The sequence below is a fragment of the Bos mutus genome, chromosome 6 (assembly GCF_027580195.1).
Source record: "Bos mutus isolate GX-2022 chromosome 6, NWIPB_WYAK_1.1, whole genome shotgun sequence".
Classification (NCBI taxonomy): domain Eukaryota; kingdom Metazoa; phylum Chordata; class Mammalia; order Artiodactyla; family Bovidae; genus Bos; species Bos mutus.
Genome location: NC_091622.1, coordinates 66,632,596 through 66,649,985, shown reverse-complemented (window position 1 = coordinate 66,649,985; position 17,390 = coordinate 66,632,596). Strand labels below are relative to the sequence as shown.

The 17,390-nt window shown below is 40.9% G+C and overlaps 1 protein-coding gene across 1 annotated transcript; it reads left to right on the top strand.

Moving 5' to 3' along the window:
- Window positions 1-1,618: 1,618 nt before the first annotated feature.
- Window positions 1,619-17,035, top strand: CNGA1 (cyclic nucleotide gated channel subunit alpha 1). Its single transcript, XM_014481071.2, has 8 exons — window positions 1,619-1,725; window positions 3,192-3,311; window positions 4,249-4,311; window positions 11,658-11,699; window positions 11,787-11,897; window positions 13,103-13,210; window positions 13,991-14,097; window positions 15,606-17,035. Exons 1-8 carry the CDS (start codon window positions 1,619-1,621, stop codon window positions 17,018-17,020), a joined length of 2,073 nt encoding a protein of 690 aa, XP_014336557.2. The 3' UTR covers window positions 17,021-17,035.
- Window positions 17,036-17,390: the final 355 nt, after the last annotated feature.

The window sequence follows — 17,390 nt, the reverse complement described above, 5'->3', positions numbered from 1 at the left end:
GAATCACAAAAATCAGACTTCCTAAGTTAATGATTTTAGTGCTTTTCTATGTATGGGAAGTGTCAAGAGTCTGGGCTTACTGAAATGATTCCTTTGCTATGCATCTTAATTACCTAAGGCCAGTGGCCTGTTTCACTCCACTCCAGTCCTCTTGCCTGGAAAATCCCATGGATGGAGGAGCCTGGAAGGCTGCAGTCCATGAGGTTGCTGAGGGTCAGACATGACTGAGCGACTTCACTTTCACTTTCATGCATTGGAGAAGGAAATGGCAACCCACTCCAGTGTTCTTGCCTGGAGAATCCCAGGGACGGGGGAGCCTGGTGGGCTGCCGTCTATGGGGTCGTACAGAGTCGGACACGACTGAAGTGACTTAGAAGCAGCAGCAGCACTTTATTAGTGGGGAGTCTTGGTCTGGGGGAGGAGCTGGTATGGATACCTACTGCCCATCTAGGCTCATTTTTCTGGGTATCAGATGTTGACTCTATGCAACTTTAAAGGAAACATCCTTAGGGATGAAATCCTGACAGGGTAGCTCTGTGAATACCAAGCAGCAAGGGTAAGGGGAGGATCCTGGACACAGCTGGGCCCTTGGGACAGCAGAGCTTCAACATGGGACTTCATGTCCATGGGCACACAGGCACACTGTCCGGGCCCAGCAGGAACTTGTTTCCAGCCATGTCACTGCAGCACCCTGGAGACCCAGTAAGGAACTTGGATCAGTCACGATTGCAGGGGTGTCATCATGGAGCTAGTGGTTAAAGAACCCACCTACCAATGTATGAGACATAAAAGGAGCTGGTTTGATCCTTGAGTTGGAAAGATTCCCTGGAGGAGGACATGGCAACCCTCTCCAGTATTCTTGCCTAGAGAATCCCATGGACAGAAGAGCCTGGCAGGCTACAGTCCATAAGGTCAAAAAGAGTCGGTCGTGACTGAAGCAGCTGAGCATGCATGCACCTCTGGGTGCTGGCAGAACATCAGGAAAGAAGGCAAAAGCTGATTTGCCTGCTGGCCATTCACTTTGTATAAAGCTGGGCTCCAGCCACCACAAGGTTGGGTTGCTTTGTTCTTGGTGTTTTGCTGATGCCTTAACTGGTTGTATGGAAGCTGAGTGGTATGTATACCAGAATAACACAGTAAACTTGCTAAAATGTGGATCAGTCTCATCTTTATTCACTCCAAAGTTTGAATCCCACTTGAGACTCACTGTTTTTTTCTGAATGCCTGTAGAAATTCACATCTGATTACATCCATTTTGGTATTTTATTTTACAGCTTCTTATTCATACTTCATTGTTGGATGTGTATGTGAAGTCCCTATAGTTTTGTTCTACACTTACATTGTCTAAATATTTTAAAGTTAGGGCAAATCCAAATTTTAAAAAGTTCTACACTTCTGGTACATTCTTGAATTTTAAAAAAATACACAAAAACCTATCTAGTGGTAATTTAAGTATTAGACCATTACTATATTAAAAATAATTTCTACCTATAACTAGAAATAAGATTGTTAATACAGCCTCAGAAGAATGATAGAGTGAAACTTCGGATTATATCTGTAAGTATATAAAAAGTCTTCCTGCTAACAAAACTTTTTCCTCCCAGATATTAAACTAACCATGAAGAAAGTGATTATCAATACATGGCGCTCTTTTGTAAATATTCCCAATGTGGTTGGACCAGATGTTGAAAAGGAAATAACAAGGATGGAAAATGGAGCATGCAGGTAAATGCACACTTTCTTCTATGTATTTTTAATACCAGCCACCATTCTTAAATTTGAATGGGCTTAACTGCAGTTTAAGTTTTAATTTCAAACCTTGAACTTCATAATTTATTTAATTTAGTGAATTTGCTTCTACTTTGTGACAGCTTCAGTTCAGTTCAGTCACTCAGTCGTGTCCGACTCTTTGCGACCCCATGAATCGCAGCACGCCAGGCCTCCCTGTCTATTACCAACTCCCGAAGTTCACTCAGACTCACGTCCATTGAATCAGTGATGCCATCCAGCCATCTCATCCTCTGTCGTCCCCTTCTCCTCCTGCCCCCAAACCCTCCCAGCATCAGAGTCTTTTCCAGTGAGTCAACTCTTTGCACGAGGTGGCCAAAGTACTGGAGTTTCAGCTGTAGCGTCACTTGTCTAACAAATGAACATAGATATTATTGTGGGCATTCTTTAGAAGCACCTTTGCCAAATATTTCCTTTGTCACTGGCAGGACCTTTCCTCATGAAACATTTCACATCTAAAGGGACAACAGTGCCATGGAGAAATGTGGGGAAAAAGAATAGTGTGAAATGCTAATGTGTTTTAAGAGTATGATTTAAAGTGGTCACCCTATAAATGAAGCAAACATGTATAAATAAGTTGAATTTATTTTTGGTGAATTGAAATGTTATTACAAGTTAATTAAAAAACCTGTATTATTTGACCTGAAGTATAGGTATCAAGGGCTACCCTGGTGGCTCAGAGTGTAAAGAATCCGCCTGCAATGTGGGAGACCTGGGTTCGATCCTGGGTTGGGAAGATCCCCTGGAGGAGGGCATGGCAATCCGTTCCACTGTTCTTGCCTGGAGAATCCTCATGGACAGAGGAGCCTGGCACACTACAATCCATGGGGTCCCAAAGATTTGGACACGACTGAGCGACTAAACACACAGATATTAAGGGGGCTTCCCTGGTAGCTTAGCTGGTAAAGAATCCGCCTGCAATTCAGGAGACCCTGGTAGGTTCCTGGGTCGGGAAGATCCCCTGGAGAAGGGATAGGCTGCCCACTCCAGTATCTTGCCTGGAAAATCCCCATGGACAGAGGAGCCTGGTGGGCTACAGTCCATGGCATAGCAAAGAGTCAGACACAACTGAGCGACTGAGCATACATGCACACATAGATATCATACTTTCTGACAAATACTAACATTATCGTCATCAATTCATCAAACAATACAAATATGAGCGTCCTAGAGAGTAATTTCTTAATTACACGCATTGTGCTGGATTGTGCATATACTCTAATTCTGTTCTTCTTGAGAGTAAATTGCTACTTCTGCACAGTTTGCATTTCAGTCTTATTACACATTGTTGTATGTGTTTGTTTGAGAGAGAAGGAGAAGAGATCCCCCAGTGAGAAGTGTTGTTCCCCTATAATGGTTCAAAACGTTGATCCAATTCATCTTTGCCACCTTTTGGACCGTAGCTCCTTTTCTGGTGATGATGACGACAGTGCCTCTATGTTTGAAGAATCAGAGACTGAGAACCCCCACGCAAGGGATTCCTTTAGAAGTAATACACACGGAAGCGGACAACCATCACAGAGGTGAGCAATGAGATCGGTCCCTCCACACTTGTTTTTAAACTATTATTTAGATGAAAGAAAGGCACTATTCTTCCACTTGGTGGGCTTGGTAACCTTGATAAGCTTGGCAAACCTTCCTGCTGCCCAGCTACTCTGAAGTACATTCTGTTCCTTACTTTTTTCTTCTCTTGGGAAACTGCCATTGCTTGATGATGATTCATGTTTACGGGGCTCCAAGTCATAAACACACTTTCCAGTCAGTTTCCCTGAGACCTGTGTCTATCCCTTAGGAAATCTCATGCCTGAGTCCTCTCTGATTTCCTCCTCTTCTCTGATACTTCTTCCAAGCAATTGTATGTGAGAGGGATTAGCTGTCATTCTCTAAAATGCTCTGTCCCCTTCAACCCTACTTTCAGGGAAGGCAAGCACTAGGGTGAGTATCGAGAAGAGAAAAGCTAACAAATCCACCTCAAACTGTTGACTCTGAGAGTGTAAAAGAAGTGTAGTATTGGTGTGGATGAGGGGTTCCCATTCTATCACGATTATTCACGTTTTCTTTGGCTTTATCCCTCTCTTTTCCCCCTCTCCTCTTTCTTTCCCCACTGACCACCTTCACCTTTCCTATTGTTTTCATTTCTCTTGTCTTCCATGACAGTCTAAGACTTAGATTTCTTGCTGAGAGTTAGTAGCATCCAACTTGGCTTACTCAGGTTGTAAGAATGCTAATGTGATCCATTGTAAGCACTGATGAATAGACATTTACCGATCGCTTTGATTCACGGCACTAACATTCAGCAACTCACACTTCATGGAAGCTCTCTATTTTCAAAAATTGCCTAGGCACTGGTTAGTAATGGGTAGAAACTGGAAAGCATTTGTTCTTTAAGACTGTTTGCTTGCCATGGACATTGTATATATGGTAACTACTAAGACTTTACTGTACTTTTTCATTTCCCAGGGAGCAATACCTGCCTGGAGCCATTGCACTTTTTAATGTTAACAACAGCAGCAATAAGGAGCAGTAAGTATATCGGCAATAGAAAGCCAAATTTTTGTTTTTAAAGAAAACCAGTAAAAAGGCATAAAGACGTCTGAATGTGTTAGACTCCAAATACTTATTTGGCAAACTCTATCTAATGCAATTCCAATCCCAAAGAAAGGCAATGCCAAAGAATGCTCAAACTACTGCACAATTGCACTCATCTCACACGCTAGTAAAGTAATGCTCAAAATTCTCCAAGCCAGGCTTCAGCAATATGTGAACCGTGAACTTCCTGATGTTCAAGCTGGTTTTAGAAAAGGCAGAGGAACCAGAGATCAAATTGCCAACATCCGCTGGATCATGGAAAAAGCAAGAGAGTTCCAGAAAAACATCTGTTTCTGCTTTATTGACTATGCCAAAGCCTTTGACTGTGTGGATCACAATAAACTGTGGAAAATTCTTCAAGAGATGGGAATACCAGACCACCTGATCTGCCTCTTGAGAAATTTGTATGCAGGTCAGGAAGCAACAGTTAGAACTGGACATGGAACAACAGACTGGTTCCAAATAGGAAAAGGAGTTTGTCAAGGTTGTATATTGTCACCCTGTTTATTTAACTTATATGCAGAGTACATCATGAGAAATGCTGGACTGGAAGAAACACAAACTGGAATCAAGATTGCCGGGAGAAATATCAATAACCTCAGATATGCAGATGACACCACCCTTATGGCAGAAAGTGAAGAGGAACTAGAAAGCCTCTTGATGAAAGTGAAAGTGGAGAGTGAACAAGTTGGCTTAAAGCTCAACATTCAGAAAATGAAGATCGTGGCATCCGGTCCCATCACTTCATGGGAAATAGATGGGGAAACAGTGGAAACAGTGTCAGACTTTATTTTTCTGGGCTCCAAAATTACTACAGATGGTGACTGCAGCCATGAAATTAAAAGATGCTTCCTCCTTGGAAGGAAAGTTATGACCAACCTAGATAGCATATTCAAAAGCAGAGACATTACTTTGCCAACAAAGATCCATCTAGTCAAGACTATGGTTTTTCCTGTGGTCATGTATGGATGTGAGAGTTGGACTGTGAAGGAGGCTGAGCGCTGAAGAATTGATGCTTTTGAACTGTGGTGTTGGAGAAGACTCTTGAGAGTCCCTTGGACTGCAAGGAGATCCAACCAGTCCATTCTGAAGGAGATCAGCCCTGGGATTTCTTTGGAAGGAATGATGCTAAAGCTGAAACTCCAGTACTTTGGCCACCTCATGTGAAGCGTTGACTCATTGGAAAAGACTCTGATGCTGGGAGGGATTGGGGGCAGGAGGAGAAGGGGACGACAGAGGATGAGATGGCTGGATGGCATCACTGACTCGATGGACGTGAGTTTGAGTGAACTCCGGGAGTTGGTGATGGACAGGGAGGCCTGGGGTGCTGCGATTCATGGGGTCGCAAAGAGTCGGACACGACTGAGTGACTGATCTGATCTGATCTGATCTAATGCAATTGCAAAGATATTCTTTTGTTTTGTCATTTGGTTATTTCCTTCTGAAAAATTGACCTAGCCATGTTAAAAGTAGTATGTGTTTATTTGAATACATGTAGGAAACCCTTGTCTAGAGCATATGTGCAATTGCACTTCCATGTGGTTAGGGTTAGGGTGGCTGACCAAATAAATGAAACGTTATTAATCGTTCTCATTCTGAGTCAATATGTCTTAGGTCAAGTTTCCCAGGAGACAGTCTCTGGGATGGAGGCTTGTATGTGGAGGTTTATTGGGAGTGCTTTCAGAAATGACACCTAGAAGGGAGTTAAGGCAGTAGGACTGGGTAGAGAGAGAAGCACAGCATCCATAATATACATTGATTCAAGTCAGAATTATTTGATACCCTTTCCATGGTGTAATTAACTTGCCACCAAGTGACCACTTTCTTCAAGTAATGGTGCTGTTTTAGAGTCATAGGATTAGTCTTTGTAACTGGAAGGTTAGACAGTATTAGCAGCAGTTAAATCACCTGGGTGAATGGGACCTCTGTGCTGGGCCCATACATCATCTCCATCTCTATCACCATGGTTGCTCCATTCATGTCCATGTGTGTCAGCATCATTGAAAATGCCAGTGACAGAGGGTAGCTTAATCAGCAGGCAGGTTTTTTTCTCCTTGCTTGTTTTTATTTTCCTTTTCCATGGCACCTGATATTTGATGGGCATTAACATGGGATACAGAGATTTTAAAACTTTGTGCCCATGCTCCTGAAGTCCATTTAGTCTGCCTGTTCTCCAGAATTATTTTTGCTGATCTTTAAGTATCTTTTCATCAGGTCCCTGACCAACCAGCCAATGCATTGTGACTGTCCATGAATCCTTGTACATTCTTAATTTGAGCCATTTCTTTTTTTCCCACAAAGTGGATGACTATGCAGTGTTTGACACTGTCCCATTGGTAAGATTAACCTCACTGTCTTTTAAGGCCACCTCTCCATAGTGCTTTTCTGTAGACAACAGCTCATTTTGGCTTAATCCAAAGTGTCAAACTGACTCATCATAGATCATGCTCTTTCAGCTGCTCATACAAAGCCAATATATGGCCATGATAGGGCAGGAGGAGTAGCTTTGAGACAGCAGTGGTAGATGATACGGGGAGAAGGTGCTGAGCCACCTGCTCAATCCCATATATACCACTTTATCATATGATAGACTGCAATACAACTTTAGGACTTATTAGTTCTGACAAGATCCAGCTCATGGTCAGCGGTCATTGTCTATCCTATGGTTAGATAATCCTCCTTAAGGTCCCAGTTAACTTGATGTCATTGATACAGATATCGTGGACCAATGTGATAATCTGAGGAATGTTCAGATGGCCCAGGTCCCTCGAGATTATGTCATGATAGTAGGTGGGAGAGTTAACATAGCCCTGGAAAATACTGCAGATGACATACTGTTGTCCATCCCTTGCGGATATGGACTGTTTATGACCTTCTTCCCTGAGAGTGATTAAATATAACGCATTCTCCCCGAATATAACACTGACCCAGAATCTTAGGATCTGGTATAGATTGGGTGAGTGCATTGTTTTTCACATTCACCAGAGTGGCTGCAATGGGAGCTACTATTTGGTTGATTTTGCAGTAGTCTGCTGCTGTCCAGCAGGATCCATTTGGTTGTAGTAGGGGTCAGACATTGGATTAAATGAGGATGTGATGGGGAAACACCACCCCTGCATGCATTAGGTCTTTAAGGATTGATTTCCTTTCCTGTCCAGGATGCAATATTGTTTGTTTTTTGCCAGAAGGTAGGAAACAGCTTTATGGCTTCCACTTGGTCCTCCTCACTACGTTAGCTCATATTCCACAAGCCAATAAACTTGTGCAGACGTTGTTGTTGTTGTTCAGTTGCTCAGTCATGTCTGACTCTTTCTGACCCCATAGACTGCAGCATGCCAGGCTTTCCTGCCGTTCACCATCTCCCAGAGTTTGCCCAAACTCATGTCCATTGAGTCAATGATGCCATCCAACCATCTCATCCTCTACTGGAGAAAGTATAAACACATGACACCTACTATGACAAGTATATTCAATAATAATTTCCCCAGTCTTTCCCGTAAAGAGAATCAATGGATTTCAAAGGAGGAGAAGGGGACCACAGAGGATAAAATGGTTGGATGGCATCACTGACTCGATGGACATGAGTCTGAGCAAGCTCTGGGAGTTGGTGATGGACAGGGAAGTCTGGCATGCTGCAGTCCATGGGATTGCAAAGAGCTGGACTTGACTGAGTGACTGAACTGAACTGAACTGAACTGGAGAAATGACCACAAGGGCGCATCTTCAGACCCAATGGAGGCCCCACAAATTACTACCAAACCACATATGTCCCCCATTTTAATGGAAGGGGGCATGATAATGCTTTAGTTCCTGGGTCTCAATAACAAAACTTGGGTCCTCTGCCAAGTGGTCTTTAACGTATCTAGGCATTCTTTTTATCCCCCAGGGTGCGTGTCTGCCTGCTAAGTCACTTCAGTCGTATCCGACTCTGCAACACTGTAGCCCACCAGGCTCCTCTGTCTATGGTGATTCTCCAGGCAAGAATACTGGAGTGGGTTACCATGCTTTCCACCAGGGGATCTTCCTGACCCAGGGATCCAACCTGTGTCTCCTATGACTCCTGCACTGCAGGTGGATTCTTGACTGCTGAGCCATCGGGGAAGCCCCACTAGGGTACAGTTACCTAAGTAAATGACCATTGATTGTCTTTAAGCGAAAGACTGGGGAAATCATTACTGAATATACTTGTCATTGCTGTTGTAGTCTTTCTTCATGGGAGCTTGGCTTTTCCTCCAGTCAGGGGTTTCATTTTTGAAAGCTTACTCAGGTTTAGAAACTGTTCAAGGGGTTGTGACTTTTTATTGGTGTAACTTGCCCTCAACCTGCTGATCATCCATTCCTGGTTTTTTTTTTTTTTATTGTAAATGTTAAACAGTACCCTAACAAGTCAATGGGATGCCCACCTATCTAGGAACGCAGTAGACTATTAATCCCTTCTATAGCTTTCTGTGGGTTAAGGCCCTGGCTACTGTGTGCTGCCGCTGCTGCTGCTTCAGTCGTGTCCGACTCTGTGCCACCCCATAGATGGCAGCCCACCAGGCTCTGGCATCCCTGGGATTCTCCAGGCAAGAACACTGGAGTGGGTTGCCATTTCCTTCTCCAATGCATGGAAGTGAAAAGTGAAAGTGAAGTCACTCAGTCGTGTCCGACTCTTCGCGACCCCATAGACTGCAGCCCACCAGGGTCCTCCGTCCATGGGATTTTTCAGGCAAGAGTACCGGAGTGGGGTGCTGTTGCCTTCTCCAGCTACTATGTGCACTTAACTGCTAATTACAACAATCAGGCCCACTTCTTTTCTGATGGGTAAGCACTGCCGCTGATCTCCATGATTCTAGATCCTGCCATCCCTATTGCTCTCAGGGAATCTGGTTCTATACCCAGGTCAGTGTCTCTCACTGCTCGCTAAAGTAAACAGAGGACAATACCACTGAGCTGCTCAGTGATGCTGGTGCCCCTCTCACCAGCACAGTCCCTATCATTTTTGTATCCTCTCAGCCCTCTTAGGGAACACAATCAGTTGCTGGGCTAGTTTGCTTACTTAGTATATTCATTTTAGCATGCTGCTTCTCTAAATCTTTCTGATACCTTCTTCCACCATCTGCCATGACATTTTGTAATTTTTATGTCACTTGGTGTGAGCCATCACCTTTTCTAAACTTTTTTTTAATTTTATTTTATTTTTAAACTTTACAATATTGTATTGGTTTTGCCAAATATCGAAATGAATCTGCCACAGGTATACATGTGTTCCCCATCCTGAACCCTCCTCCCTCCTCCCTCCCCATACCATCCCTCTGGGTCGTCCCAGTGCACCAGCCCCAAGCATCTGGTATCGTGTATCGAACCTGGACTGGCGACTCGTTCCATATATGATATTATACATATTTCAATGCCATTCTCCCAAATCATCCCACCCTCTCCCTCTCCCACAGAGTCCAAAAGACTGTTCTATACATCAGTGTCTCTTTTGCTGTCTCGTATACAGGGTTATTGTTACCATCTTTCTAAATTCCATATATATGCCTTAGTATACTGTATTGGTGTTTTTCTTTCTGGCTTACTTCACTCTGTATAATCAGCTCCAGTTTCATCCACCTCATTAGAACTGATTCAAATGTATTCTTTTTAATGGCTGAGTAATACTCCATTGTGTATATGTACCACAGCTTTCTTATCCATTTATCTGCTGATGGACATCTAGGTTGCTTCCATGTCCTGGCTATTATAAACAGTGCTGCGATGAACATTGGGGTACACGTGTCTCTTTCAATTCTGGTTTCCTCAATGTGTACGCCCAGCAGTGGGATTGCTGGATCATAAGGCAGTTCTATTTCCAGTTTTTCAAGGAATCTCCACACTGTTCTCCATAGTGGCTATACTAGTTTGCATTCCCACCAACAGTGTAAGAGGGTTCCCTTTTCTCCACACCCTCTCCAGCATTTATTGCTTGTAGACTTTTGGATCACAGCCATTCTGACTGGCGTGAAATGGTACCTCATAGTGGTTTTGATTTGCATTTCTCTGATAATGAGTGATGTTGAGCATCTTTTCATGTGTTTGTTAGCCATCTATATGTCTTCTTTGGAGAAATGTCTATTTAGTTCTTTGGCCCATTTTTTGATTTGGTCATTTATTTTTCTGGAATTGAGCTGTAGGAGTTGCTTGTATATTTTTGACCTTTTCTAAATTTTTAAATGCCATCCAAGAAGGTGCTAGCACCATCTCCCAGGGTCTGTGTGAGGATGTGAAATCCTGTATCATAGGAATGTACTCCTATAGCTGTAAATTCCTTCTTATCTGACTTTATATTCTGTTCCTGTTAGGTGCCAAGTCCCGGCTCCTTGTCAGTTTTATCTCCTGTTTCTCCTTGGTAGCAGTTTTCTACTTCTGCTGGGCCGTTCCTACCCAGATGAAGTTCATTTGTATATTTGCACCTGAAAGTTTCCCTCCCTTTAGCATTCTTCCTCTTCTTCTCAGCCTCTACAACTCTTACCCATACCTGGATGCCTAGTTTATTCCTACTTCTCTTTAACAGCATTCTCTGACTATCCCAGTAGTAATGAGATGCTTGTTCATTCAACTCTGAATATTATATTTTCCCAAGACATCTGAGCCAACAGTGACAGCCTACGATTACTTTTGCTCTGTCTGACTCCAGAATCCATTCTTCTGCTGACAGAGAAAGCCAACTGCAGAAAGAGGCCTCTAATCACATACTCTCCACTCAAGAAGAAACAGTACATAGAAGATGATCTCAAATCCAGTGAATGATTCTAAGAACTGGAATTCTAATTCTGTTACCACAGAACTTTTTGACTGCTCATAAAACATTGCTTCAGCCAGGATTACCCCTCTAGAGAAATGTCATGACATTTTCTGGAAATTCTCAAAGTTCTTATTCAAGCATAAATCTAAGTGACATCAAGAAGCTGAAAGTTTAAGTAATCATTTTTTGGATATGTATTGAGACTTTGAAAGTGCACTCTTACATCTGTTATTTTGTAAATTTCCCTCCCTGGGTTTATGCCTTTATCCACCTCCATTTTCTCCAAATTTCTACATGCACTAATTCCTGGGAATTTTTATTTGCTTCTTATCTGGGTATGTGTCTATTTTTGGTTGAACACTCCATTAAGAGATCAGATTTCTGGTCTCTGAACATGGGGGTGTGTCCTTGAACACAAAGCTCAGAATTCTTGCCCAATGAAGAGAAAAGTGAATAAGAATGGAAGTCGGAATGTGATTTGTTTATGTGACGCAGATGCTGTTTTTTCCTATAGAGAACCAAAGGAAAAGAAGAAAAAGAAAAAAGAAAAGAAGAGGTAAGTGAGACTTTGCCTTGAATGACCCCAAATTTTTCTGCCCATAATATTTTTGTATTTTACCAACTATATTGCTCACTTTTTCAGCAAGCCAGATGATAAAAATGAAAATAAAAAGGACCCAGAAAAGAAAAAGAAGAAAGAAAAGGACAAAGACAAGAAAAAGAAAGAGGAGAAAGGCAAAGATAAGAAAGAGGAGTAAGTATTTTTAATGGCATTGAGATTAGAAGTAAATTTGTGATAGGTTTTGAATGCAGAGATAATTTCCCAGAAATTCACAGGAAAGAGGCCCTGTGTAAAGGCTAAATAAATTGTTGTCAAATGTGAATTAATTTTTTTTCCAATTTCCTTAAAATTAGCAATGGTAGTCTTAATCTCAATTTTCTCATCAAGAACTTTCAGTGTCATAGTTAATTTCCTTCCTCAAGCACTGATGAAGATAAACTTATTATTGGGACATATTTAGGATCCAAAGAAAATTGCATTTCTAGGCTCTTACCATCATTTTTTTATTTGAAGTAAAAATTTAATAATTTCATTAATGTTTTTGAGTCATCTATACTATATGGCAAATAATCTAAAGTAAAGTAGTCTCATTACAAAAGCCATGCTTAAGAGTTAAAATTTCATAAGAATAAGACTGAGTGATGTTTTCTGAGCTATCTTTTTACTTTATAATTAAAGAAAAACTTGTTCGTTTAACTTACTCAAAGAAAACTCTTTATCAGACAATGGTTTAATTATTTGTGCCTGTTAGCACTTTGTTGATGTTGTATATAGGGAAAAATCCTTAAAAATAATAGACTTGATACCAGAAAGTTTTTAAAAATGTCATTTGATGGTATAGTTTCTTCCTTTCTTCTTTCTCTTGTCCTCTACTTCTTCTCAATTCTTCATTCACACTTAAGGACGAGTACGTTTTATTAGATTGTGTTATATTCTTCTCTCCATACAGATGAGAAAGAAGCCATGAGTTCCCCCTCACAATGTGGTCCCTGATTGTTATATTACCTGGTAAGGGGAGTGGCAAAACCATCATTCTCCCACCACCCGTAACCCTCCAAAGGGATCTGTGGAATATCCAGAGTCTGGCATGATCTATGCCGTTGTTCTTTCTCAGTAGCTGGAGTGATAGAAGTGTCCGCAGCATCACAGTTAAATAAGGGCTTGGATAAAGTCTAAAGTATGGTTTAATGTGAGACTAATAATTTAACTATCCACCCCTCACTAACCAGTTTCTTATGATTAATGCACTATGTCAAACTAGTCTTCCCACTGTGGAGTGAGCTTCTCCAGCTTGTTTTTATATCATTAATTGTGGGTGATGGGTGTAACCATATTTGATATGTGAAATAAAAATCTTGTTTCTTGGTAACCTTCCCTTTATTTCTAATTGCTGGTAGAGAGAAGAAGGAAGTCGTGGTTATTGATCCCTCAGGAAATACGTATTACAACTGGCTGTTCTGCATCACCTTACCTGTTATGTATAACTGGACCATGATTATTGCAAGGTGTCTATATATTTTTATGGATCTCAACCCACTTTTAGTTTCCAATTTCACTGACTTAACAGTTTGGCTTAGAAGTCTTTAGGACACACCTTTCTCCACCACCAGTTTTCTAGATGTTACATCATTCTCTGTGTTTTCCTAAGATCAAGAGTTATTTGGTTTCCAATATCCCTGGAAATTCAGAACTGGGATGGGGGATATGGGCATACTTTTAAACTTTTTAATTGCTCAATCATTTAATTAGAGTTTGGGGAGAAACTTTTTATTTTCTTTGGCCTGCAAGAAAAAGAAAATTGCCAAGACTGGAAAAAGATCAAAGATCTAGGTTTTATAGAGCAAGATGGGTTTCCCAAGTAGTATCTATGGTTCCTTGTCTTTTAGACAGTGAACATCTCAGTCACCTAGGGCCAAGTGTGATTTCCTGAGGCACTTTGGGTGTAAACAGTCAGTATGAACCTGGTTATCAATGTGTATCACCAAAAATTATCAGTATTTTGACATTAGCTTGAGCCATTTATTTTCATTTGATATTTTCACAAAGCTGACTGGTATAATGGAAAGAATGTTGAAATTCAGAAATGTGAAAAAACTAAATCTAACCCTCAGATTTGGGAATAAATTTGGGAAAACCATGGTTGAGTAAATGGATTCTAAGGACCCCTCCTCACCTTAGTGTATTATATTTCTCATCATGATAAAAATTATACAAAGAGGACTTTTATTTAAATTTATTTAAATTGGTCCCCTTTCATTTTATTTATACAAGTTTTTCTTTTACAGAGCATGTTTTGATGAACTTCAGTCTGATTACCTAGAATACTGGCTTGCTTTTGATTACTTATCAGATGTAGTCTATCTTCTTGACATGTTTGTACGAACAAGGACAGGTAAATATGTTTAGTTTTGGATATTTTGCAATTTTGTGCTTTTGTCTCTGTTTAATTTGAAATTTATTAATTCAAGTATTCTTAAAGAAAACAAAGAGTTTTTTGAGAAGAAAAGGCACCATTGAAAGCAAGAGTACCATATACTCAACCACAGGCTGGTGTGTGTTAGTTGCTCAGTTGTGTCTGACTCTTTGCGACCCCATGGACTGTAGCCTGCCGAGTTCCTCTGTCCATGGACTCCTCCAGGCAAGAATATTGGAGTGGGTTCTCATTGCCTTCTCCAGGGGATCTTTTTGACTCAAGGATTGAACCTGAGTCTTCCACATTGCAGAAGGTTCTTTACCATCTGAGCCACCAGGGAAGCCCAACCCACAGGCTTAGGCTACTCCAACTGATTCAGAAGGACATTACTAGCAACCTTCTGGATATGGATTGATGGCTTTCCTCCATTAGCCTGTTCACTGGGTTCATACCAGGCAAGAGGAACAGAGAGAACAGAAATATTCTGCAGCTCTGTGAGGAAAGGGTAATTGCTACTTAACAGAGGTACCTTGAAGAGACATGGGGGAAAAGGTCATTGTACTTAGCAGAGCTGTCCTAGAAATATTATAAGAAACAGGACATACATCTTTAATTCAACTTTATGGTTCATAGGGAGGCATTATTGACCAATAATCTGGGCAGGATCTGATAGCTTCTTACTGAAGTATTCTTGTTAAATAGGTATAAGCTTATTGTTTCTATACTACTCTCTACATGCAAAGGTAACCTATGTATGCAGAGAATGGCTTTTAAGAATCATTATGTAAAATAGTGACATTCTCTAGTATCAGTGCATTGAAATAATATTTCAGTTCTGTTCTATGCACAGGTCTGGTAACCAAAATAGGAAGAGAAATAAAAATTTTCCCTAGTGAAATATATCAGAGCATTGAAATTCTGGGTTTAATACACAGGGCCCGTGGTAGCAGCTTAAGTGAAAGGAAGATCCCAGATGTCTAATTTAGCCTGGGGAAGGTCAAGAAAGAGATATGAAAATGAAGCCTCTAAGGAGATATGCTTCACATTGAAAGGGTAAGGTAAGACTATGCAGGACAGTCAAACAGCAAGGAGGTACCCAAGCTTCAAGGGTGAGGCTGGGATTCTGACAAAAGAGTGGCATGAGGAATTAAACACAGTGCTAGAGCATGCAGAAAACTTTGTATGAACACTGTTTATAAAAAGAATAGCTTAACCTGGACAAGACACTGAGCCTAGAGAAATTTGCATATATACCTCATATATATACATTGCATATAATCTCTCACTTTTGTACTTATAAAGCTAGATTTTTTATTTCTGCCAAAGAACATTTTCCACAGCCGTATGTTGATCTCATTACATTGCTGAAAGTGTATTTATTGAAATGAGCTCTTGTTTTGAACTCAGCAAAGTTGGTTGAAAGTTACTTTAGAAAAATTCACAATGGCATAAAAAGGAAAAACATTTTTTTTTTTTTTCTATTTTAGGTTACCTAGAACAAGGACTACTGGTGAAGGAAGAGCGTAAACTCATAGACAAGTATAAATCAACCTTTCAATTTAAACTGGATGTTCTATCAGTGATCCCAACTGATCTGCTGTATATTAAGTTTGGCTGGAATTATCCAGAAATTAGATTAAACAGATTGTTAAGGATCTCTCGAATGTTTGAGTTCTTCCAGAGAACAGAAACACGGACAAACTACCCAAACATCTTCAGGATCTCTAACCTTGTCATGTACATCATCATCATCATCCACTGGAATGCGTGTGTGTACTTCTCTATTTCCAAAGCTATTGGGTTTGGAAATGACACATGGGTCTATCCTGATGTTAATGATCCTGATTTTGGCCGTTTGGCTAGAAAATATGTGTACAGTCTTTACTGGTCTACACTGACTTTGACCACTATTGGCGAAACACCACCTCCTGTGAGGGATTCTGAGTATTTCTTTGTGGTGGCTGATTTCCTCATTGGAGTGTTAATTTTTGCCACCATTGTCGGTAACATAGGTTCTATGATTTCCAACATGAATGCGGCCAGGGCAGAATTTCAAGCAAGAATTGATGCGATCAAGCAATACATGCATTTTCGAAATGTAAGCAAAGATATGGAAAAGCGAGTTATTAAATGGTTTGACTATCTGTGGACCAACAAAAAAACAGTGGATGAGAGAGAAGTCTTGAAGTATCTACCTGATAAACTAAGAGCAGAGATCGCCATCAATGTTCATTTAGACACATTAAAAAAGGTGCGCATTTTTGCAGACTGTGAAGCTGGTCTGTTGGTGGAGTTGGTCTTGAAATTACAACCCCAAGTCTACAGTCCTGGAGATTACATTTGCAAGAAAGGGGATATTGGCCGAGAGATGTACATCATCAAGGAAGGCAAACTTGCCGTGGTGGCTGATGACGGGATCACTCAGTTTGTAGTATTGAGTGATGGCAGCTACTTTGGTGAAATCAGTATCCTTAATATTAAAGGTAGCAAAGCTGGCAATCGAAGAACAGCCAATATTAAAAGCATTGGCTACTCAGATCTATTCTGTCTCTCAAAAGATGACCTCATGGAAGCTCTAACTGAGTACCCAGATGCCAAAGGTATGCTAGAAGAGAAAGGGAAGCAAATCTTGATGAAAGATGGTCTATTGGACATAAACATTGCAAATGCTGGAAGTGATCCTAAAGATCTTGAAGAGAAGGTCACCCGAATGGAGAGCTCAGTAGACCTCCTGCAAACAAGGTTTGCTCGGATCCTGGCTGAGTATGAGTCAATGCAGCAGAAACTGAAGCAGAGGCTAACCAAGGTTGAGAAATTCCTGAAACCACTTATTGACACAGAATTTTCAGCTATCGAAGGATCTGGAACTGAAAGTGGGCCCACAGACTCTACACAGGACTGAAAAGCTGGTTTTTCATAAGGACATTCCTCAGGATCCTTTTGGTGATGTGATGAAAGTACCTGTAAGCCGGGAGACAAGGATGACTCAGCTGGGAATTTTTCCATAGGGAAAATGTGCTTTGGTACAGGGCACAAAGCCATACATTTGCTTGTGAGGTACTATAGCTAAAGAATCATCACACTTAGAATTTTTCACAATGGATGACCTGCAAAGAACCAATTAACTTGTCAGCATCTCTTATCTTCTAATTTTTTCACATATGGTCCTTTTATGTAACACTATTTATAAAAGTAAACAAGCATCTCTCACTTTCAGACAATTTATATTGCTCAGGGGCAACTGAAAATTATCATGTACCTCATGTTCAGGA

Bases quoted from the DNA above. Each gene is read 5' to 3' on its own strand.
- CNGA1 (XM_014481071.2), top strand. From the start codon at position 1,619: ATGAAGAAAGTGATTATCAATACATGGCGCTCTTTTGTAAATATTCCC. The intron at 3,312-4,248 runs GTGAGCAATGAG...TTCATTTCCCAG, and splicing joins AGCGGACAACCATCACAGAG to GGAGCAATACCTGCCTGGAG. The intron at 11,700-11,786 runs GTAAGTGAGACT...TCACTTTTTCAG, and splicing joins AAGAAAAAAGAAAAGAAGAG to CAAGCCAGATGATAAAAATG.